The sequence below is a fragment of the Taurulus bubalis genome (genome assembly GCF_910589615.1).
Source record: "Taurulus bubalis genome assembly, chromosome: 19".
NCBI lineage: Eukaryota > Metazoa > Chordata > Actinopteri > Perciformes > Cottidae > Taurulus > Taurulus bubalis.
This window is the reverse complement of record NC_136607.1, coordinates 1643407-1667398: the sequence shown is the minus strand read 5'-3', so window position 1 is coordinate 1667398 and position 23992 is coordinate 1643407. Positions and strand designations below refer to the sequence as shown.

The 23992-nt window shown below is 42.5% G+C and overlaps 1 protein-coding gene across 1 annotated transcript in view; it reads right to left on the bottom strand.

The window, feature by feature from the left end:
- LOC306751827 (ras-specific guanine nucleotide-releasing factor RalGPS1) overlaps window positions 1-23992 on the bottom strand; it is a 74394-nt gene that overhangs the window by 10995 nt on the left and 39407 nt on the right. The window contains exons 9-11 of the mRNA XM_079235473.1: window positions 9233-9370; window positions 8621-8714; window positions 5074-5141 (exon numbers count right to left, since the gene is read on the bottom strand). Coding sequence (XP_079091599.1) covers window positions 5074-5141; window positions 8621-8714; window positions 9233-9370 — 300 coding nt within the window. The remainder of the gene's footprint in view (window positions 1-5073; window positions 5142-8620; window positions 8715-9232; window positions 9371-23992) is intronic.

Below are 23992 nucleotides of genomic sequence, written 5' to 3'. Positions count from 1 at the left end.
AAGGTGCTTTTACTGTTCGAGTAGTTTATGACAAACACATATAATGACCATATACAAACTGATGACTCCATCTGGGTCTCATTAGAGCAGTGGCTCTCAAACTCTAGTGGAGCGCAGAGCTATTACAGGTGGGAAATGCAGAATATTTTTATTTCAAGACCTTTATTGAAAACATATATTACAAAAGTAAAGTCAGGAATAAATACATGGAGAAATGCCTGTTAAGAAATGTTTACGCTAAGCCGTTAACAGGTTACACTTGCTCGACCGCCCAGATTCTTGGCTTTTCTGCTGTTGTCTCTCAAAAGAAAATATAGATCTAAGCTCAACATTGAGCATGAATTGACAAATCGTGACCACGTTCAACAGTGTAAATGTGAACCGTTCCCAGCGAGAGGCGGGTCGTGTCCCACTGTGGACCCTTTTAATACCAGGAGTAAATGTCATCCGGTTCAGTCAGATCTCGATGCATTTCAATGCCAGGTGTAACAGGAGTATTTGATACCTTACGGTCTCTTTACACCAGAGTGTCAGTGAGCTATGAGTGGTTTGCATCTTGAGATTTTTCTCGTAATTATGAGAGTTTGTGAGAAAAGGTTCAGTGGGTTATCAGTCATCGCTATTTGAGAAGACAGAGGCATGATGGTGCTACCTGATCTAATTAGATTTTGTTATTTGTTAATTAATTATCTTCTGTCATCAAGTTACTCACAGAGTAGGGATGTGTGTATTTTTGCAGTACGGATGTCAAAACTCAAGTAATTGTTCACACTCACTCTCTTGTCGTCTACCTGACAAGAGGCATTGTTAAAACTTACATTTAATGACCCGGCAAGTTTGAATCTTGTTGTATTTTGTTGAATTGTTATGTCTGCCTGCATTAACAATTATGGGCCGGTGTGTAAGAGCCAAATGTGGTGATGCAACTGTTAATATATATGTACACTGGGTGGCGCTGTTCTGTGGTCCTGTGACTGTATTGCTTCTAACAACCTAGCGTTAATTAATGGCACCAAGGGTTTATGTGAAGAGAATAAAACTAGATGATACATCACAACGTGTCCGTGGATCATTTTTCCGATCAAAGGAAACACAATTGAGGCACAACAAGAGCGCGTCAGCCAGATCGATCCAGAGGGGAAAACACCGCAGTAGCCCAAGTATCAGACTCCTTTCACGTTAGTCATGGCTCCTTCAAATTACCCGAACTCGATGAGTTATGAGATATTACGAGATGGGTGTATCCTTTTCTTTTGTGAATGCATTGCGCTTCTGTAAATTTCCACTCGCATGTGCAGCAAAGTGCAGACAGTCAGCCGCTGCAGCACCAGCAGGCCGAGGAGGGAAAGACCCGGCAGAGCGAGTGAGGAGGGGAATGCGATCGGCTTTCATCCCTAACAGATCATTTCAATAGACGGATCCTTCAGATCATCTCTGCTTACTCTGATTATCAAATGATGTCAATCTCTTCCCTATACAAATGTTAGACACAAAAGAAGAAGATAAGTGGGAAGCAGCTCAGGTTCGTTTAGTTTTTTATTAATAATTGACTATTATTATTATAAATTATTACTCGCATGATTAAGCAATCATCTAAATTGTTACGGTTTTAACTCGTCTGTTAACTAATGCTCTAATGATTTCAGTGTGGATTTCTTGGGCATACTCCAGCAGATGAAAGCAGGGCTCGCACACAGCGCCGCTCTCATGTGGTTCTGGGCTCATCCCTCTTCATTACCCTGACCTACATCAAGCTGCTGGCTTGTTCTCACTGCATTACATCACCAGCCCACTCACATGAACCCCTCCTCACCCCGGCACTGCACAAGGAGAAGAGAGGAAGTGGACTGGTCCTCTGCAACGTGTCCTCCTGCAACTCTTCCCTCGGTTCTGGCCCAAAGGGGTCGGATCAGTCTCAGTTTTAATGAATGCACCCAGAAGGATTCACAGATCGACTGAATTGTGATTTATATATATATATATATATATATATATATATATATATATATATATATATATATATATCCACAAATAAATGCGTTCAACCACCAAAGCTAGTTAGCTGTCTGACTTTATTTCCCCTTTCCACTCCGTTCCTTACCCGAGTAATAATAAGAGAATGGAGACATCTGGTTATGGACATGTGGTTCTCTGGATTGTTCCATGCGTATACTACTCATATTAATAATGTATGTCATATTCATGTAATGTGCTGTAACTCTGTTACGCTGTTCATTCTGGTCACATGACATCTATTCTTCTGTCCATCAGGAGAGGGATCCTCCTCTGTTGCTCTCCTGAAGGTTCTTCCTGTTTTCCCTGTGAAAGGGTTTTTACTGTCTTTATTTGGGGAGTTGTTCCTGATTCGATGTGAGGTCCCGGGACAGGATGTTATGTTACAGACTGTAAACTCCTCCGAGGCAAATTCATAATTTTGGGTGATGCCAAATAAACTGAATTGAATCTGATTGGCTACAGATAAACTTACTTTTCTAATAAAAGCAATTAGGGGATATTAGTGGTTTTCTATTTCTACATTTATTTAAAACAAGACATGCCTATGTGTGCATCAGAAATACACTTGTGAATCAATTTTTTTTAATACATGGATTTTGAAGCATTGAAAACCAAAAAATGGGGCATTCATTGATGCAGAGACTGATCTGACAGCATACTGGCATGTCTGCACATTTCCATATGCAGCTGTGTGTTAACGGCAGCCTCCTCACCTCCATGCCCATGAGACAGAGAGGTGAGGGAGGATGCAGGAAATGATGGAAATGATTGTTAGTGCCCTCAGGACAGCCAGCTCATTCTCTGATGTTTTCTTTTCCAACCCAATCAAAAAAGAATCAATCAGGTATCAATACGGAAACCTGCTGAAACCAACTCAACCTGCAGAAAGCTATGGGTAATCATTGACCCTTCTGCTGGGGTCTGAACACTGCTCTACACGCATGGCCGAATCAAACAGCTCCTCTTCTTTATGCTCATTACAGGGCAGATCATAGCATCTACATGTGTATAGAGACCGTGTTGATCTCCGTCCTTTCAAACAGAGACTTAACTGTTACTGTTGGTGCCTCTGAACTGTTCTAGGTCCCTCTTCTAGTCTGTATTGACATGATTCATGCTACATGCCCAATAATACATAATCTTAACTTTCATCACTATGCAGATGATACACAACTCTATGCATCTGTAAATAAAGGAATAGGAACGTTTTTGTTTGTTTTAGGGACAGTGCTGCTACTCAGTCCTACTCAGGAGATGGGTGATTGATAGGCTACATTCTGAATCTAAAATCTCTTGTCACAAGCAATACATCTCCTGTACTAGTTTGATTGATCAATTGGAAATACAGTGGCAGTTTTACAGGGAATACGTTGATCTATTTCTGGGTCAGGCACTGTAACATCTGAGCATCTTATCGTCACTATGAGGCAGACAAGCAATCAGGCAGACACTCTAGGAAGTCATTGTTTCTGGTACAAATGGTTAAAAATGAATTTTACGTTTTTAAAAGTTAAACAAATGAGATTCAACATGTTAATTAGTGAGCTTTAGAGTTGCTGAGTTTGTCACCTTTGGACAGAGCTAGCTGTGCTTTTCAGTCTTTGTTAAGCTCAGCTAAGATAATCGCCTGAATACTGTAGCTTCACACTTAGTGTACAGACATGAGATGGTTAACATGAGGTTACATTATTGACACAAACATGCTCCTAGCAACTGCTACCAAAAGCTTCTGTGTATACATTCACGCATAATTTCAAACGCAATAATGAATTGAAAACAAAACTTCACTCCAATAATCAGACTTGGATTTGCTGGAACTTTGATGAGCAACACCAGTCCTGTATACCTCTGACTTCAGCGAAAACTCAGAGTCATGCCACCTGCCCAACTTCTGATGATTCGGCCTCAGTTGGGTGTATCAGTCAGCAGGAGAAGGAATACGGAGGTCTGGTGGATAACATTGCAGGGAGGTGGGGATTGAACCATCTGCAGCTGAACATTAGCAAACCGAACAAGCTGATTGTGAAGTTCCACAGGACCAAGCCTCCTCTGAGCCCTGTATCCATCCAGGGGCCGAATTAGGGACAATGTTGATCTCCTGGTACACTGCAGGAAGTACCACGCAGTGCTGGAAACACAGAGGTCCTCTACTACATCTGCACCAGGATGCTGGACATGTTCTACCATCACCACAAGCTGGTTTAAAAGACCCAGTGACTGCAGGAGGAAAAGAACAACGTCTCCCAGACTCTCCATCACAAGCTGGTTGAGGTCTTCAGCCAACGACTCACCTCCAACTGCTATATCTTCCCTAACTTAAGATCTGAGCACAATATATCTTGTTAACTTTTATAAATATACAGTATCTATCCAATGTTTTTTAACATCCCATAACTCTAGATATCTATCGCAAAAGTCGGGTTACGAGCCGCTACTACCTTCGGTCAGTGTCCCTGTTAGCTCCCCGCTGTAGCCAGCTGGGGCTCCTGCTAGCCCTCGTCACTTCCCCGCTAACTTTCGCTAGCTCCCCTCCTGAAGCTCCTCACAGCTACTTCTCCTGAAGTTAGCTCTCCGCTAACTTCCGCTAGCTCCCCAAAAAACCACCGAAGGTAGCGGGACCAGACTCGACACCCGACTTGGGCAGAGGGGACGCGGGCAGTAGCAGCAGCAGCTCTAGCTAGCAGCAGTGCTAGCTAGAGCTGCTCCTAGCTTGCTACATCGGGGACACTGACCGGAGGTAGGAGCGGCTTGTAACCCGACTTTTACGATACATCTAATGTATCATATTGTCATTTAGATAACTCAAACTGTGGTTGGTTTTCCTCCTCAACTTAATGTTCTATATTGTGAAATATGCTACAGTTCATGGGTAATAATAACTGTATTTATGAATAAGTGAAGCTACATACGATTTACTGTTTATGGTGTAATGGGGTCCTGAAATATTTATAATTTAGTGATCCTAATAAAAAAAGCTAAATAAGTAATTCAAATAAACACCTGATATTCAAACCACTGGAGGACTTTTCCCCCAGTGTCACCACCGGTGTGTCTTACCTGCCAGGTCTTCTTTAGAAGAGGCGATGCGAGGGGAGCTGTTGCCAGGTTCAAGCTTCAGAGACAGCCTGCAACACAAGACCACCATCAGCTGCTGCTCCTAGACAGAAACCTCACACACTCGCTGCTGTGCGGTTTCATTACAGAGTTAATCGGTCAGTAAATGATGCAGAAGTATGAGCATCAACTTTGTCTTTGAACCGCAAACAGTTTATCTAAAAATGCCACAGAGCCAATTGCAGAGCTTTTTACCACGGCTTTATTTATTTCCCCCAGAGGATTGAATACAGATCACTGGGCTTTGCTCAACTAAGCAATGAGGTTTCCGCTGTTTTTATCATCTGTTGATGTAGAAGGTGGGTTGGGAAAGGGAACACATGGCGCAGTCACTTGGATCGATAAGATTTACAGCGATAAAGGGAGGTTGTAATCGAAAGACAGGACTTTGTGGTTAAATCTTGGCTTCAAGCCAGTCAAGCTGCCAGTTTTAGGCTGAAATAAACTCTGAATGGAGCATAAAGACTGGGCTGGAAGCTTCTAACAGGCGGTCTCCACAGGAGGCGTTACACTATAAAGCAGATCAATGACCCCAAGCACGGATTTAAGCATCAAGTCGATTTCTTCTGTGTTTTTAATCCACGGAAGCACAGTGATTGTGTATTGGGCTCTGAGCGCTGCCAGAACCGTGGTGGCCTACACTCAATACGGAGCCTGAACACATCCTCTGGAAATCTGCTGGAAGACTGAAGAGGACTGAAGCTACAGGCTGTGAATGAATGAATGTATGAATATATACTTTATTAATCCCCAAGGGGAAATTTGGTGTTGAGTAGCAGCAATTTACAGATACAAAAATAAGATATAAAAATGCAGGGATGAAATATATATACAATAATACTAATAAATTAAATTAAATTAAAAAAAATAGCTGGGATGAAAGAAAAAAGTATAGTATTAATTTAGGAATTAAATTAAACTTAAACAGTAGAAAAGTGCATGTATGTATGTGTATATTAAGTGTGTGAGGTGTAAATAAACACTGAGTGATACAATAATGTAAATGTGTGTGTGTGTCATATATATATATATATATATATATATATATATATATATAGACACACACACGTACATACATACATATACACATACAGTTATTTGTTTCTTCTAAAAAGGTTGGGAGAATTTTGTCAATCAATCCAGGCAGAAAAAGGTAAAGTTGGATCACGCCGTCATCACGATGCCAACTGCAAATCGGGAGTTTAGAAAGTGCTCTGCTTGCATATGAAAACTGTATTTTGCTCCTTGGTAAATAGGACTTTACCGCATATGGAAAGCGTTTATTGAAACACGATGGGTGGAAGGAACCGCGGGTAAAATTAATCATGAATTACTCAGAGTGGGTTTGCTTGTGTTCATGAGCGTCTGTATAGAGAGCCGTTTCCTCAGAAGAACACGTGTCCACACTACGTCATGCAATCAGCCCGCTCTGCGTGCATCGGTTCTCCCTCTCTAACCTGGAGGCTCTGTGACCGTCTCACCACACACACATTAATGTATTCACTTAGTGGGAGAAGCTTGTCAATGCATTTAGAGTTAAACTGCTCGGGCCAGCTATTGTTTCTGTGCACTCGCTTCTAAGGGGCCAAAGATATTATGTGAGCTACATGTGTGTCAAAAACAATGAACAGAGTCATAACTCAAGATGGAGAAAATGCACACTTCCAGACTTTTCTTAGAAAAAAAGAAGAAAAACTTCCAAACTTGCCTGAGAACCCTGGTTGAATGTGTTCAACATCAGCAGTACCAATGCTGTCTCAGTTGTTAAACCCTTTTGCATTAACATCTAATACTGATAAGAATACAAGTTCACGTCAAATCCATCATGGTTGGGAATTTTAGTCGCATCATAAAAGGTTTCCATCTTATCGACGCGGGTCAATCTTTCCACTGCATCCCGTCTCTCAGAGGAAACCGATGCAACACCTCGCTTTGCTTTACAGCTTCACAGCTGACTCCGGATTCAACACTTCACTGACCGACAGCTGACGACGACTACGGCAGTCTGGGGACTCTCTCTCACACACACACACACACACACACACACAGCAGAAAAAACCCTCACACATTCCGAGTAAAGTGTGTTTCCTCTCGGACTGGTCTCTGTGTGTGTGTGTGTGTGTGTGTGTGTGTGTGTGTGTGTGTGTGTGTGTGTGTGTGTGTGTGTGTGTGTGTGTGCGTGTGTGTGTGTGTGTGTGTGTGTGTGTTGCCCGTCCTACAGCTCCCATGGGCTTTTTGTCTTTCACCTCGTGCACATTTTAAACTGCAAGGCCACTTTTCTTTCCTCACACAAGCTGGATAACAGACGTTGGTGACGCCGTGCATCAGGTAGATGTATCCTAAATGATCTTAAATTGTAAAAAAGACAGTTTTTGTGTCTTCTAATTGTTCTTATATTTAAGTACTTATTATTATTATTACATTTCAAGTCCCATCCATTACGAGCTCCTGAGTGAGTGAATGGACATAAATGCACAATATTACATTAATATTCACGCCGTTAGCATTGTTGTACGTCGGCACAGTAAACTAGGACTAACACCTCGTGGCTACACTCGTGCAGCATAGATCCATGTCTGTCCAAAATGTTCTCACTTAGTCATTTTATCATATCAGACGTTTGTGTGAAATTGTCATAATTTTTGAGTTATGGCCAAAAACGTTTCTTGTGAGGTCACAGTGACCTTTGACTTTTGACAACCACATTCTAAATCAGTTCATTCTTAAACTGTAGATGTTTAATAATAATAGTCCCGCAGTGGAGACATTTTATAAACATCATATTACATATTTTACATACATATATGACATGTTTGGTCTCTGCATTTGAACCTGCTGCAACTGTGGGTTCAGTGTGTTGGACCTGTGAACTATGAGGAGACCAGGGATTGAACCGACAACCTTGTGGCTTCAGGACCACCAATCCTGCACTAGCCATAAATTAATAGTCACATAAGTCAGAGTGAGTTTATATCAATAAGACCTGCGTGCACAAAATACCATCTTTGAGCTCTGACTCATCGATCAGCCCGATGTGTCATCTGAGCATATGTTGTGTCCCGTGTGAAACTATAGTCTGAAAAAGGGTCAGGCATTCATTAAAACCAGTATAATCAGAACCCTGAAATGCCATCCCACCCCCGACACCAAGAGCCAGATAAAGAGGGTCCGCAGCCGGGAGGCAGACAGACTGATTCCCGAGCCGAGGATCCGAGGCGCTGCCTGAGAAAGTCATCAGCGCCTGCTGGACCAATGCGCTCCCTGTGGAGACGGATGAAACCAGCTGCCTCGGTTTTCCTACTTCCTGTGCACCGACCCCCGGCCGCTTCACGCCAGCTTCCATGAAGCATGTGCTGGGGAGCAGCTTGTGTTGAGGTGCACAGAGTTTGAGTAAAGCTCTTTGTAATCTGGCCATTAGAGGGCGAGGAGAAAGTGTCTCGAAGGTTCATCTTCTGGCTGAGCGGCCGCGCTAACTTAAGGTCAAACTTACTTGAAGTTGTCGTCCTCTACAAACTTCTGGAGCTCCTCTATGTAGCGAACGGACAACAGGTACTTCTGGACATGTGGCAGCGTCACCAAGTAATCTGAAGGAACAAAGGTTGGGAGAAGTCACTCGATCGTGCAGGATCGGCCTCGTCATTTTGGGCTGAAGGAAAACACCTAAAAAACACGTAAATTATACAAAACAAGAAACGCAATAAGATCTGCTGCACTTTCCACGATAATGGAATACAGGACTCATCACTTTGGTAGTGAAACACGTCAGCCAGTAGGAATCCATCAGGATGCTGTTTCTATGAGGAGCCGAACACACACGTTCCTCTGTGTGCAGTAAAACAGTGTAGTACAGGATGCTGATGAAACTATTGGCAGCCCGAGACTCACTGTTGACGGGACGATACTCCAAACCCTGAAGGCTGGAGGTCTGAAGCCGTTTATCTTCAGAGCCAACATCTGAATGTCCAGGGACCCAAACTCATTAAAGTGTATTTAACCACCATGGTAGTATTAGAAAAAGGCAGAAACAATGGAAGTAGCAGAAGTTACAGAACTGTTTCTACCGGATGATGTAATGTTATGTGAGCGGCTACTTGTCTCCTACCGTAGTTACACGACATCTGCAGGTCCGAGATCAGCCTCAGGAGGTTGTTCATCTGATTGGTCCGCTGCTCCGTCTCTATGATGCTGTCCGACGCCGGATAGGCCGAGTCGATGTAGATCATGTCCAACAGGTAGATCCCTGAGGAGGAGGCACAACACAGGGGATCCCTCAGGACTAATGGAAACACACACATTCAGTTTCAATGAAAGAATATCTGGCCTTCAAATCGCTTTCAATTCAACTGTTGTTATCATTATGTATTTTGTTTGGAGAGCCCAGAATCTCAGATCCTCCCAGAGGGATTTACGATCTGCACACATGACGTCCTCTGACCTCCACTCAGAACAGGGAACACTTCGGGTTCCTTTGGAGGAAACAATGATCTCTGAAAGTTTAGATTTTGGTCATAAATACAAAGACAACATGATGGAAATGTGGCCATGAAGCAATATTTAACCTGATGGTGGACTTTGGGCCAAAGACAGAAAAACAGAAGGATTCACAGTAAATATGTATAATAAGTATAATATGGACTTTTCAAAGTAAAGTTACTCTGCAAGCAAATCTGTAAATCCATGTACCACATCATATTCATGATCTATCACAATAACTATGCTACACGACTAAACAGTGTATTATGTTTGTGCCCACTTATTGAAAACACTTCTATATCTGCTGCTCTAACATTTTATTTAAATTAATTCAATACTACAATGTTACTTAAATTAAATGTTATTTAAATCTGTAAATAATTAACTTAAAACAGTCAGAAAATGCCAAATATTGGTTTATGTTCATGGCTTAATCACCCACCTAATGTAAATGTAAGATGTAAATGTATAAATCTAATATTAAGATGTAAGAAAACTTCAGTGCCAAGACGTCAGGACAGAGATCATTTCACTAAATCTTGTTGTAACCGTTTAAACCAGGATGTGCGACGTAAATTCAGTGCAATAGATTATTATACAGACACTGAGGTACAGCAACTTATGAATGAACATAGCAAGGCTTTTGTATACATTTACTTTATGAATGTACTTTTATTTATGAGGCTTTGGATACTAACTTGACTATTTTTGGTGCTTGGATATGCCAAGGAATGTCTTTTAGGAGCCACGTGTGTGTTTAAAAAAAAAGAACGAATGAACGTGATCGCTTGTCATTGAAGTTGAAGGGAGTCTGATTTCTGGCATCTCTGGACCGAGGACGGGAGGAAAGAGCACCTCACACACGTCAAGAATAACCTGGAAAACATCTGTTGAGTCACCGACTTTCCTACAATTTGTCTTAATTACCCTGAAACTGTTACTAAATACCAGACTGGAAATTCACCCTCGGCCTCGACCCCTTATGCCGAGTTGGAGGGAGTGTGCGTTTTGAAAAAAGTATATCCATATAGAGCATACGAGCACGGCAGACGGATACGAATAGAAAGTGTCTAATTGTTGAAGCACATCAACACGGATCCTCAACCAGCAGCTCTAGTTAGAAGCGACTGACAGCAGAACGCCAACGCGTCCTCACTGCATCCAGAGGGACGACGTTGTTGTTCCAAACCTGAAGAGCTGGTGTTGGCTGGACCCCAGACCCGTTAAATGCTCTCTGGTTCTGGACCACCGCACGAGGAAACGGGCTTTCATTAAGTCATTCATTAACTGGGCTCATGTGGTCCTGTGGTGTAATGTGCTTCACCACGTTACCATGGTTACATTATAATCTCTCTCCATGAAGCCGCATACACACTGCTAGAATGCAATATTCTTTATATATCATTTCTTTGGTGTTATTTCTTATATTTTGTTCACTTTCACTTAAAACCACTTACAGTGCTTTATAATCACTTCATAATGCATTATAATGGTGATAATAATGCATTATAATGGTGATAATAATGCATTATAATGGTGATAATAATGAATAATGAGACGATTACAATGTGCAGGTGTGTCCAAAATAATAGCAGTGTGTTTACAAAAAGTGAGTAAAGCTTTTACTCCCATACACACCAATGCATTGGGAACACTGGACACTCTACTCCAAATAAAAATATGAAGAAACAAAAGGCTGTTCACGCACACAGCAGGTCTGCTTTTGTCTTTACAAACTCACAACAGTTACTGCATAAACTTGAGCTTTCCTGTGAGCCACTGGACTAAATGACACTTTATTAAAGCATCACCACTGTTTGAAGGAACGGCTTCACACCTGTGTTGCGTGGCCTCGACCATCTTCCGGCCCCTGTGAACAGGTGTTCAGCTCAGGTGCTGCTCTCTTCCTGGTGCGTTCGGGGTCGTTGTCGGTTGAAACACCCATCTCAGGCATTTCCTCTTCGGCATAAGGCAACATGACCTCTTCAAGTATTTTGATGTATTCAGACTGATCCATGACCCCTGGTCTGCGATGAACAGTATGAGAAACATCCCATATGGCGACGCTTACGCCACCGGGCTCCAGTCTCCACGGTGTACTGTGGCTTACATCAGTGTTTGGGGTCGAGACCCAAAAAGAACAGTCTTGCTTCCATCAGTCCACAACGTGTCGCTCCATTTCTCTTCAGCCCGTCAAAGTGTTCTCTGGCCAGTCTTAACCTCTTCAGCATGTCGTTTTTGCAGCAGTGGGACTTTTCGGGGGCTTCTTGCCGGTAGCTTGGCTTCACAGGCTTCTCCTAATTGTTCCAGGATTCACAGGAAACTCTAGACCTTCTTTGATCTCCCTGGAGCTGACCGTTGGCGCAGTGACATTTTGTCTCTTCTTCGATCCAGTCGAATGGTAGTTTTCTGTTCTCTTCCACATCTGCACTTCTTGATACGTTTCCCCTCGCCAATCAACTTTTTAATCAAAGTACGATGTTCTTATGAACAATGTCTGAAGGACCCATTTTCTGCACTAAAATCAGCATGTCTGACATTTTCTGCCTTCGTCCTTAAAAAAGGGTTGACACCTGTTTTTCAACAAAATAAATGACCTCACTAATTGAACTCCACACTGCTATAATTTCGGACGAGCCCCTTTGAATGAATAGGCTCGTTCGTTAGAGCTGCTAGTGCTGTTCTTTTTATGTCTGCCTGTGAAATACATTACTACTGGTTTTATGTGTGTTGTATAAATACGATTTTGTATTAACAACCACACAAGATATGTTTTAAGATCAAACATGAGACTAATAGTCAACAATCCAGCGTTAAGTATTTACACATAAAATAAGGATTTTCTCCAACACGTGGTGTTTGCTGTCAGATCCAAGAGCCAATCAGCTCTCTGATGTGGCGACAGCCAGGCATTTCCCATCATGCACTGGGCCACGCAGTCCGTGGAGAGCTACTGCGGCGGCTGACTCTGAAATCGACGGCCGGCTTGATCTCGTGAGATTATCGTTGATCACGTGTGCATGACGTCAGAGCAAGTCGGACACAAATCTAACCAGCATGCATTGCGCGCCGATCGATTCTGCACAGAACTGGCTCATCTCGAACGAGCCTTATGATTACATTTCACAGAATCAGCAGCATGCATGACTGTTGTTGCAGGTATAAGAGTATAGGATGTGCATACGTGTGCATATGAAAGGCGTGTGTTTGCATGAACGTGTCTGTGTCTTTATCCGTCCCACTACTTTATATTTGAGCGTGTAAACAAATCCCTTCAATAAATAATGAAACAGAATGAAGGACCCTCTGTCCCATCAGCGGAGGGAAACCATGACGCCTGATATCCACCGTGTCTTTGGTGGTTTTCATGTTTGTTAAAGCTTGAAGAGAGCTGTAATGAAGGAGACAGCCAGGGACTTGGTGGAAGTGTAATTACAGCTAAACCGATGCTGGAAGCTTTGCTCACGAGTAACAAACCTTCCCTCCGATGTTGACGACATCAATTTGTGGTCACACCAATAAAAAAAGCAAACGGCATCTCCCCTTGAATGCGTAATGAACAACAGCATTGCAGTTACATAAGGTTGGTTTAGCACCGCTCATGGTGGCTGAGGAAGCATAAACAGATGGAGACATGCTAACACTGTAGCGGCGAGGTAACCTGCAACCTACTGTGTCGTATAGCCGCCGACTGCTCGCCCGATTACGCTCTAAACCCTAACTAATGACTCGCAGCTGCTGCCCGCTGGTGAGGAGCTGCAGCTGAAGACACTGCTGTGGTAGACTAATAGCAGACATGAGAGGATTGCTTCCATGTTTGGGTTTGGGAAGGTGGTAAATGTAGTTCTCGCCTGGATTTACGGCAGCTTGAAAACAGACACTCTTCTTGCCATCTTTAGACATTGGACACAGCCTCCGTTCCCTCATCCATTAAACAGGCGCCACTTTCCAGGAACAAAGTCTCACTTTGACCTCTTCGTTCTCGAGGTCTGGAGAAAGAACTAGAAACAACTAAACGCACCCTGAGTGAACTCCATCTGCTGATGAAGACCATGAGACGCGGGTGAAAAGTAGTAAATGGACCTTCAGTTTTCTTTTGTAATAAATAAAACACTTTTATTTTGGGAACGTTGAATCTTTCAGCGATCTACTGGCTTTTATGCAAACATGTTTTCTTTTTAAATACATTACATTCTGTGTTTCCTGTGTTTATACAGCTCATTCTCACTCAACACGTCAAACTGTGGCGCTCTAGATTCCCCAAAATAAACTTCCAATTTAGGCGTACTTAGTTTTTAGTTGACAAAAGTACTTTGATAGGCTGAGGAAAGTATGTTTGTTTTTCTTTGCTTGTTAAGTAACTGGCATTAGTGAAGGACGTAAGTTCTGTCCGGTTTAAAGGTTTGGTTTAAATCATAAGAAAGACGCATCATGACAGACCGATGCATCGAGCTGAGGCTTCTTTTGTTGCACAACATCTCTCATCTCCTCTGACTGCGTGTGCAGTTTGATGAATGGAGAACCACACACACCCCTCCCTGTATGGGATTCAGATCACACAGATTCTCTGCCCAAAGACCCATTACCTCAGTTCTTCCTAGAGGCTGCTGTATGTCTCATGCAGTGGTTACCAATAAACTGAAGCATGTTCATAAAAATATCCAGCGTTGCATCATTATGATTTAGGACCGGTCAACACAACGACTGCATGTCATCGTCTGCTGTTGTTGGTTGGTGAGCACGTTGCTCATTGACCCTCAATGTAAAACACACAACTTAAAAGGGCTGAATATGGCAATGTTTATCATGCATTTGAAGCCATGTTTATCATGCATTTGAAGCTATGTTTATCATGCATTTGAAGCCATGTTTATCATGCAGTTGAAGCTATGTTTATCATGCATTTGAAGCTGTTTATCATGCATTTGAAGCCATGTTTATCATGCATTTGAAGCCATGTTTATCATGCATTTGAAGCCATGTTTATCATGCATTTGAAGCCATGTTTGTCATGCAATTGAAGCTATGTTTGTCATGCAATTGAAGCTATGTTTATCATGCATTTGAAGCCATGTTTATCATGCATTTGAAGCTATGTTTATCATGCATTTGAAGCTATGTTTATCATGCATTTGAAGCCATGTTTATCATGCATTTGAAGCCATGTTTATCATGCATTTGAAGCCATGTTTATCATGCATTTGAAGTTATGTTTATCATGCATTTGAAGCCATGTTTATCATGCATTTGAAGCTATGTTCATCATGCATTTGAAGCCATGTTTATCATGCATTTGAAGCCATGTTTATCATGCATTTGAAGCTATGTTTATCATGCATTTGAAGCCATGTTTATCATGCATTTGAAGCCATGTTTATCATGCATTTGAAGCCATGTTTATCATGCATTTGAAGCCATGTTTATCATGCATTTGAAGCTATGTTCATCATGCATTTGAAGCCATGTTTATCATGCATTTGAAGCTATGTTTATCATGCATTTGAAGCCATGTTTATCATGCATTTGAAGCTATGTTTATCATGCATTTGAAGCCATGTTTATCATGCATTTGAAGCTGTTTATCATGCATTTGAAGCTATGTTTATCATGCATTTGAAGCCATGTTTATCATGCATTTGAAGCCATGTTTATCATGCATTTGAAGCTATGTTTATCATGCATTTGAAGCCATGTTTATCATGCATTTGAAGCCATGTTTATCATGCATTTGAAGCTATGTTTATCATGCATTTGAAGCTATGTTTATCATGCATTTGAAGCTATGTTTATCATGCATTTTAAGCTATGTTTATCATGCATTTGAAGCCATGTTTATCATGCATTTGAAGCTATGTTTATCATGCATTTGAAGCTATGTTTATCATGCATTTGAAGCTATGTTTATCATGCATTTTCAGGTTCCATCTGGTTTCCTAGAAAACTCCCCATCAGGATAATCCATCCCAGCTAATCTGACCGCTTGCCTTTGACTCCACTGTGACTAACTATTCCTGGAACCACGCTGAATGCATGGAGATGAACATTCACACCTTTTAGCCAAAAGCCCATTTTCTTGAAACTTCAGAGGTCCTTTAAAGTCCAGGAGACCAATTTCAAGCGCACTCCAGTGGCGTTAGACGGCTCTCTGCCTGAAAAGGGCTTCAAGATGTTTGCGCATCTTGATCTGGGTTGTACGGTGGCTTAAATGTCAAAGTGTTGATTAAACTATTAACTTGATCACATTCTCCCACATTACAGAGTGTGAACCTCCACATTAACCAGCTCAGGGCAATAACATCCCGTCCCGAGAGGCCGGCCCAGACAGGAACAGAAGGGTCTTCAGACCTGGGACCAGACCTCTCGTCTTGTCTGGAAACGTTTAGCGGGGAAGTCGACGGTGTCTCTGAGATAGGATGTGGAAAACGGGGGGCAGATGTAGTGTTTTTATAGAACTTTGGAAAAGACCAGAGGGCACAGGTGGACATGCCTGGGAATGTGTTCATAAAAGTTACAGGACTCCAATAAACTGAGGAGCACCGCACCTGTGAAAACGGTTCCACTGCGGCGAAAACCGGGCCGACATTAATGCCATTATTACTGACAGAGTTTTACCCCACAGTCAGGAGCATTTCACCGGTTTGGGAAACGTAAAGAAAAGAAGATGGACGCTCTTCTTTCAATGAAGACGGACTCTCCAGTTCTGATAGAACTTGACTTAGGAGTTGACATCACTGTCTCACACAGTGTGTGTGTCGTCGTCACACACACACACACACACACACACACACACACACACACACACACACACACACACACACACACACACACACACACACACACACATTGATTTTTCAGCGCACTAAAGGAAAGGCTTCAGCTCTGAAGACACCGAGAGGTGCTAGATGAGATGAATGTGTCTCAGCGGCTCCAGATGCCGTCACAAATCATCCGATTTTCATAGTTGTGGGAGTTTTCAAACAAAGATGTCAATAACCCAAAAGGTTTTCATTTCCTCCATTTAGAGGCGTGTGGCGTCTTCACAAGACATGTAATCTGTTATGTTCTCCATAAGTTAGGTGACTGAGAAATGATACCTTTTGGTATTTAACAGCTACGATACACATTCTAGACTTCCACTTATTACTATGCTATCTAATTTACTTAATTAATACATACACTCTGTGGCTGTAAATATAAATACATTTCATTCCAGTTAGTTGTATTCTATTTTTTTTTTTTAGTTGTATTCTATTTTTTATATATATATATATATATATATATATATATATATATATATATATATATATATATATATATATATATATATATATATATATATATATATATAAACTTTATTTTAATTTTGTATATCTCTTTCATCCCTGTTGCTTCTTTATATATTTGATCTTTTATCTTGTGTGTTTGTATTTTCAAGTTGAAAGGCGCTACTGATGACAAAATATTTCCCATAAATTTCTCATTTCTCATGAACGTAAAACAGAGTGCATGTTTACGGCTTCTGCATGAATACAAAACTAACCTCATGTGAGTAGAGGTGTGAAAAGAAACGTCAATAATCACACGAATACATACATGAATAACACACACACACACACACACGTTACCTTAAAATACTGTTTTACAAACTGGTATCTGTTTATAAATGTGTATCACGTTTCATTGTGCATATACTACATTGCTATATAAATTCAGCTTATCCATTTGCAATTCTGCCTTTTTTACATATTGAATGAGCTTTTTGGAGTGAACCTGAGATCTACTCTGTAAACGTTGCCCACGTGAAAATAAAGCACTTGACACACAAAGCCGATGGCGTTCTGAATACTTTACAACTGTGACTGCTCTGTTTTCCTTGTTCCACCATGGAGACTCAAGCATGACTCTGTTTTATTAACGAGGGTTAACAGAATGATGCTTTAGTAAAATAATAACGTTTACTCTTTTCCTAAATCTTCACAAAAAAATATCCATAACTTTTCATAGAATGGACTATTAACTGAAGTACACTGTGTGTGAGTGCATGTAGGCAATATTTTTCATCTTAAAATAAACTAAATCATTATGATGGTTGCATTCCAAAGCCTTTCCAAACTGAGCTCAATCAGAACTCGTTACATCACCGCGTTTCAAAATGATGCAATGAGTTTGGAAAACTCAAATTGTAGGTTCTGCACCTGAACGCCGTCACAGTTTCATGTCCGTGACCACCGGCACCACGTGTACACCGAGGCGCGCCGACATGCCGCTCACGAGAGGATGTTACGCAACAGACGGGGCAAAACTCATTTTGGGTTTAAACAATATCTTTTAGAAGATACTTTTGATGCTGCACATAACTAAACTCTCTGCTGGAGACGGGAGACGGCTGGTTGCACGTTTAACAACGGCGATGGCACACCCGGAGACTCCGGAGTCATAACGGTGACTTCCACCTCCAAGGGGTCAGGCATCAGAGAGGTCAGCGGTCACGGAGCAGGGGTCAGGGCTCTCCACTGCAGCAGCGTCCACACCGGACCCCTGGAGGGCGACAGCAGGGTTTGGCTTGGCTTTGTCCCTTTTGTTTTAGAAGCTGGACATGTGGCGCTGTTGCATGTTTTCTGTCCCGGGTTCAAGAGTTGATGCTTCAGGGATGATTTATGTCTCCAGCTGGGATCAGGGTGGAGACCCAGAGTCATTTAGAAAAGTTCAACAGGTCCGGTTCAGAACCGTCATTAACGTTTGGTAGTCAATGTTTTTGTCAATGCCGACTCGGGAAACCCAGTTGTAAGCGAGAACCGGTTCTACATGAATGAAATGCCAGAGTATCCATAAGGTCCGGAGTGGTTGGGTCTGTAGAAACTACAGCGTGAGACGTCCTCGTCTGAAACTTCCTCTGTGTCTCTCTGTCTCTCTGTCTCCGGCTCAGCGTGAGACTCACATCATGGCAGGTTGGACACAAAGATCCAAAGTCTTTCTACATGTGACTCCAGTAGAAGCTGAGAACTCTGGTCGTCTCAAACTCAATAAAAGCCTCACAAGCAAAAGGAGGAAGCAGCAGTTCATCTCAACATGAGACCAACAAGCACCACGTCAGTCTGTTTGTGGAGCAGCACGTAACGTTAGTGATGTCATGGAGTCTGATCACAAGAGGACAGATAGTCTCTGAGATCATTGATGAGCTGAGAATGTGTTTTAAAGAACTGCTTGTGTTGCTGCTCGAGAAAGACCATTTGTTCATATACAAGAATAATAAAGAAATGTTCATTATTTTTTTAATTGATTGTCTTTCTTCTCATAATATATCCAAAAGGAACCAATAAGAGTATCGTTAAGAGTACTAGTATCTATAAAATCCTAATGATACCCATCCCTAATGCTGACCTTCAATAAAGGTCATTTTTAAATCATTTTGAAATACCATATCTGTCTGGTTATCAGATACAACGAGTAAAGACGTGATGGTTGAACATGTAACGAGCTGCATTTTAAATAAATAAATAATTTTAAATAAATAATAAAGTCTGGATTACTTGTCAAGCAGCTGGTTGGATCGGAGGTCCCGCCTCAGGCTGGGCAGTCAGCCAACCCAAGTTGAGAACAATTAGATGTCAGCGGCCCCGTGGCGGACATGGCCCCCGAGTGGAGCAGGGAGCCTCCATCATTAACAGTTACACGCCTCGTTTATGAGACGTGTGCAGGCTGCGTTATTGGCGACATGTGAAGCTGATGAGGGCGAGATGGAAACCAGAGGTGGAAATACTGTGCTCAACCTCAGGCAGTGTTTCTGAGCTCTAAGCTGCGGCTGCAACGTTGAAAACCTCACTGCCGGCTAGCATGGTTGCTGACGGGGCAAAACAACTAATTTAATCAACAACAAAAAAAACATCAAATCAAATCAAATGTGACCTTCAGTTATAGAAGGAAAAAACCATGTCCAGGAATTACAAATCTGTCCCTAACAGGCTGAGAACAGCCTGCTGCATTCTTCTCCGTGCTACACCCAAAAACCCTTTGCGACGTACTGGCTGTTGATATCAGCTGTGCTGGCAACTCCGGCCTAAATATTACATCTGCTAACACATAGCTGTCGATGATGTCATCCTAGTAGACGCATGAGTACGGGGTGTAATGCGTTTCAGCTGTGCAGCTTTGCTCCCGGTCTCCCTGCCTATCGGATGCACAGCAAAGTCCAGAGACTCATTATTCCAGTCAGACACAACAATTCTGCCACTTTTGTCACTCGGACATGTGTGTTTAACAAAAAAAATAAAAAAAAACATGTTTATTGTCTTTTCGTGTGATAATCTGGGAGATTGTGTTTCAGGGTTTAGCTTTAGAGAGCGCTGCAGGGACCACAAGGAAGTTACCATCACTTTATAGAGCGCTGCAGGGACCACAAGGAAGTTACCATCACTTTAGAGAGCGCTGCAGGGACCACAAGGAAGTTACCATCACTTTAGAGAGCGCTGCAGGGCCGACCAGGAAGTTAGCATTGCTTTATAGAGCGCTGCAGGGCCGACCAGGAAGTTAGCGTCGCTTTAGAGAGCGCTGCAGGGCCGACCAGGAAGTTAGCATTGCTTTATAGAGCGCTGCAGGGCCGAACAGGAAGTTAGCATTGCTTTATAGAGTGCTGCAGGGCCGACCAGGAAGTTAGCGTCGCTTTAGAGAGCGCTGCAGGGCCGACCAGTAAGTTAGCATTGCTTTATAGAGCGCTGCAGGGCCGACCAGGAAGTTAGCATTGCTTTATAGAGTGCTGCAGGGCCGACCAGGAAGTTAGCGTCGCTTTAGAGAGCGCTGCAGGGCCGACCAGTAAGTTAGCATTGCTTTATAGAGCGCTGCAGGGCCGACCAGGAAGTTAGCATTGCTTTATAGAGCGCTGCAGGGCCGACCAGGAAGTTAGCGTCGCTTTAGAGAGCGCTGCAGGGCCGACAAGTAAGTTAGCATTGCTTTATAGAGCGCTGCAGGGCCGAACAGGAAGTTAGCATTGCTTTATAGAGTGCTGCAGGGCCGACCAGGAAGTTAGCATTGCTTTATAGAGCGCTGCAGGGCCGACCAGGAAGTTAGCATCGCTTTAGAGAGCACTGCAGGGCCGACCAGGAAGTTAGCATCGTTTAGAGAGAAATGCGCACCACTTTTAGGATTTTTGAACAATCAATCATCAGATGTAAAAAGCTAATGCTAGGCTATGAACACACTACAACACGGTCACATGACCACTAAGACTAGAGTTCTAGTAGTTATACAATTTTATTCTATTTATTTACGTTTCTTAGTTATGGCCAATGTTCCCTCTAATTTTTTTCAGCACTGAGCAAATTTTTTTTTTCTGAGCGCACACTTCAGCACTGTGAGCAATTCGCAACCACACGAAAATGAGCACACGCCTGCGTTAGCCATAGAGGATTCAAAGAGATGACAGCAAATGCATCAATATGTATACAAGGTTGATATTTATTCAATATCCTTTATAATGGCTGGACTTTTAGCAGTCAGTTTAGTTGAACTTAAAGGATCTTTGTTGAACTTCGATAAGGGGAGGTTATGACTGCTTCACTGGTTATGACTGATAATGATATATATATAAAAAAAATAAAAGTATCAAAAGGTGTTTAGTCAATTCTCAGCAGGTACAACATTTAAAGAAAAATGCTAATGCAGTGCTTAACAATAATTATAGGCCTATTAAATTGACATGGTGTCATTTTTCCTAAAGGTAGCCTATATAAACAATTTAATAACTTCATATTCTTCATATTTAAATATGTCTGAAAGTTTCATCCTACCTGTGTCAGTTTGGACTATTTCATCTAAACACTCATGTTTGAACGTTAGGCAGACCTTTTTCTGGGGCGCCTGCTCTGCCTTTCTCTTTGTCACGGTAGCCTATAGCTGCTGGAGCAGGGCCCGCCAAGAGGAGCCTGAACAGCGCCGGCCCGAGCTCATGTGGCGCTCTGGGCGAGCTTCACTCCTGGCGCCCGGAGGAGGACAGCGGGGCTGGGGGGTGCTAACGGAGGCAGAGCGCTAGCAGAGGTACAGAGAGTGCATGTCGAGAAACGGGACGCTGATTGGCCAAGAAGACTCGACACATCAAAGATCTTATTATTGAGGAGATGGCTCACTCCTATCTCAGAAACACTGGCGGAAAAAAAGATTTTTAACCCCTGAAAAAAAATCGTTTGTGCGGTCTGAAAAATGTGCGCGGTCTGAAAAATCTATTGCGCGGACACTTTGACTGGCCCACAGCTTAGAGGGAACTCTGGTTATGGCCTGCATTTATTTGTGGACTATATTACTTTCTTGTACACATATTTCTGCTAACTTACTTAGTAAATATATTTTTTAATTGTCATGCATATTTACTATCCAATACTTACCTTACACACTTACCTTAACACAAACTTAATTATTATGCTTTTTGTTTTTCTTGTTTGTTTTTCCCTATTATTTATCTATCGTGCTCCTTCTTATTTAAGTTTCATTTATGTACTCTTACTTAACCGTTTACCTTTATAAACTGTATTACTCATGTGCTTAATTGACCACATTGACTTTGTTGACTTCTTTTTGACGTATTTACCGACCTGCTGATTACTTCCCATTTATTGAATTACAATGTCAACGTCTGTGTTTCTAAGTGATCTCCTTGTTATTGGATCCGTCTTCAAGCCAAACAGTGTTCAGTGCTCTGATTGGATCATCTTAATAAGTCATGGTGCCTCTCTTTACGCGTGCTAATCCTGCCGAGGTGTGAAATGCATCACTTCCTGTTTTGAAGAGATGTTTTGGCTCCGGTTGTTCCCGGTCTAAATGAAGCGGCAGCAGGACCGCTGCTTGTTTCCTGACCGCCTGCTGCTGCAGCAGCTGGAGGTCATTACCAGGCCCATCGGAGCAGACCGCGTGACTAGAGAAGCCGGAGCCGGGATGGTCACAGGCCGGGACACGTCCTCCTTTGCAGAGAAAGGAAAAGACACGGCACTGCCCCGGCACACAAAAGCCACCGCGAGGAGTCCCGGGAATGTCTCGTTGTCAGGACACACACAGAGGAAGGCTGAGGCTTCATGCTCCGCTGCATCTGCATGTGCTCCGTTTCAACGTCGCATGACCGCACTTAAATGAGAAAGCATCAGATTTCCGCTCAGGATTTTGAATTGGCAATTTCTTTTGTCAAATACAATGTTGACTTTTGAATTAATGAGAAAATGTGTGACCGGTCTCCTCCAGTACAAAGACTGTAGAGCCACATCTTGCAGGAGCTTCTTGCTGGTGGGAGGAATTCCTCCATAATATTAAAGGAAGAATCTGCCACTTTGTGATTGAAATACACACACACACACACACACACACACACACACACACACACACACACACACACACACACACACACACACACACACACACACACACACACACACACACCAACATGGGCATCACTTCCCCCGAAGTTTCTCCAAACGTCTGGAAGGAGAGCATCTCCCTCGCCCATCTGACTCTGAGACAAAGGGCACTTGTTTTTAATCCAGGGATGAAAGCCTATCACTTCACACGCAATCCAAAACACAAAGTCACTGAATGTTTATTGAAAAGGGTTCGTCCGGTTTCATGTAACCAGAAGAATTACTATGACAACACAACAAACTCCATCCAAACTCTGAATAGACGGTCCTGCCTGGTTTCTCAGATAAAGACGGGAATAATGGAGTGAAAATACTCGATTCAACCTTCTGTTCCAGTTTAAGTCAAGGATCATAGATAGAGTGTGAATGAGGCGAGGAGGAAGCCCTTCTGAGATTAAATCATTATTAAGCTCTCACTTTCTGGGTGGAACACAGACTTAAAGGTGCTTTGTTAACCAATACGCATGTTTTTACAATATTTTACACATTGTGAGTTCCCTTGAGGCCTAATAGAGCTGTTGAATGCATTTCAGTAGAACCAAAGCCTTTTTGAAAGCCCCTTTGTTTACATGTTTACTGGTCGGCGGTCTTTGTCCCTTCCTTTTGTTGGCGTGTCATATTTCATGTTGTGTTGAAAGCAGGGAAACAGGCAGCAGGGAAATGCATTGCGCCGCCGCGTGCTAATGCGCGTGCATCCTCGTGCAAATCAAGGAGGCTTCAACCTTTTTGCTAACTGTCCCCACGTCATATCATTGGGAGGAAGATCTAGTCTGCGCTTGCAGAAAAAGCTCAATAGCTAGCGCGCGATCCTAGAACATGAGGATGTTCGCAGTGTCTCGGGTTGGAATACATTTGAAATGAAAAATAAAAGATATGAAGAACGTTGACCTCATTTTAAAAGAACAGATGTTGAATATTGCAAATGGGATGGAGATCTGACTGATGGCGGCTAACGCCAAGCGGACGTCCTGAAGGTTGTGATATGAACCATGTGG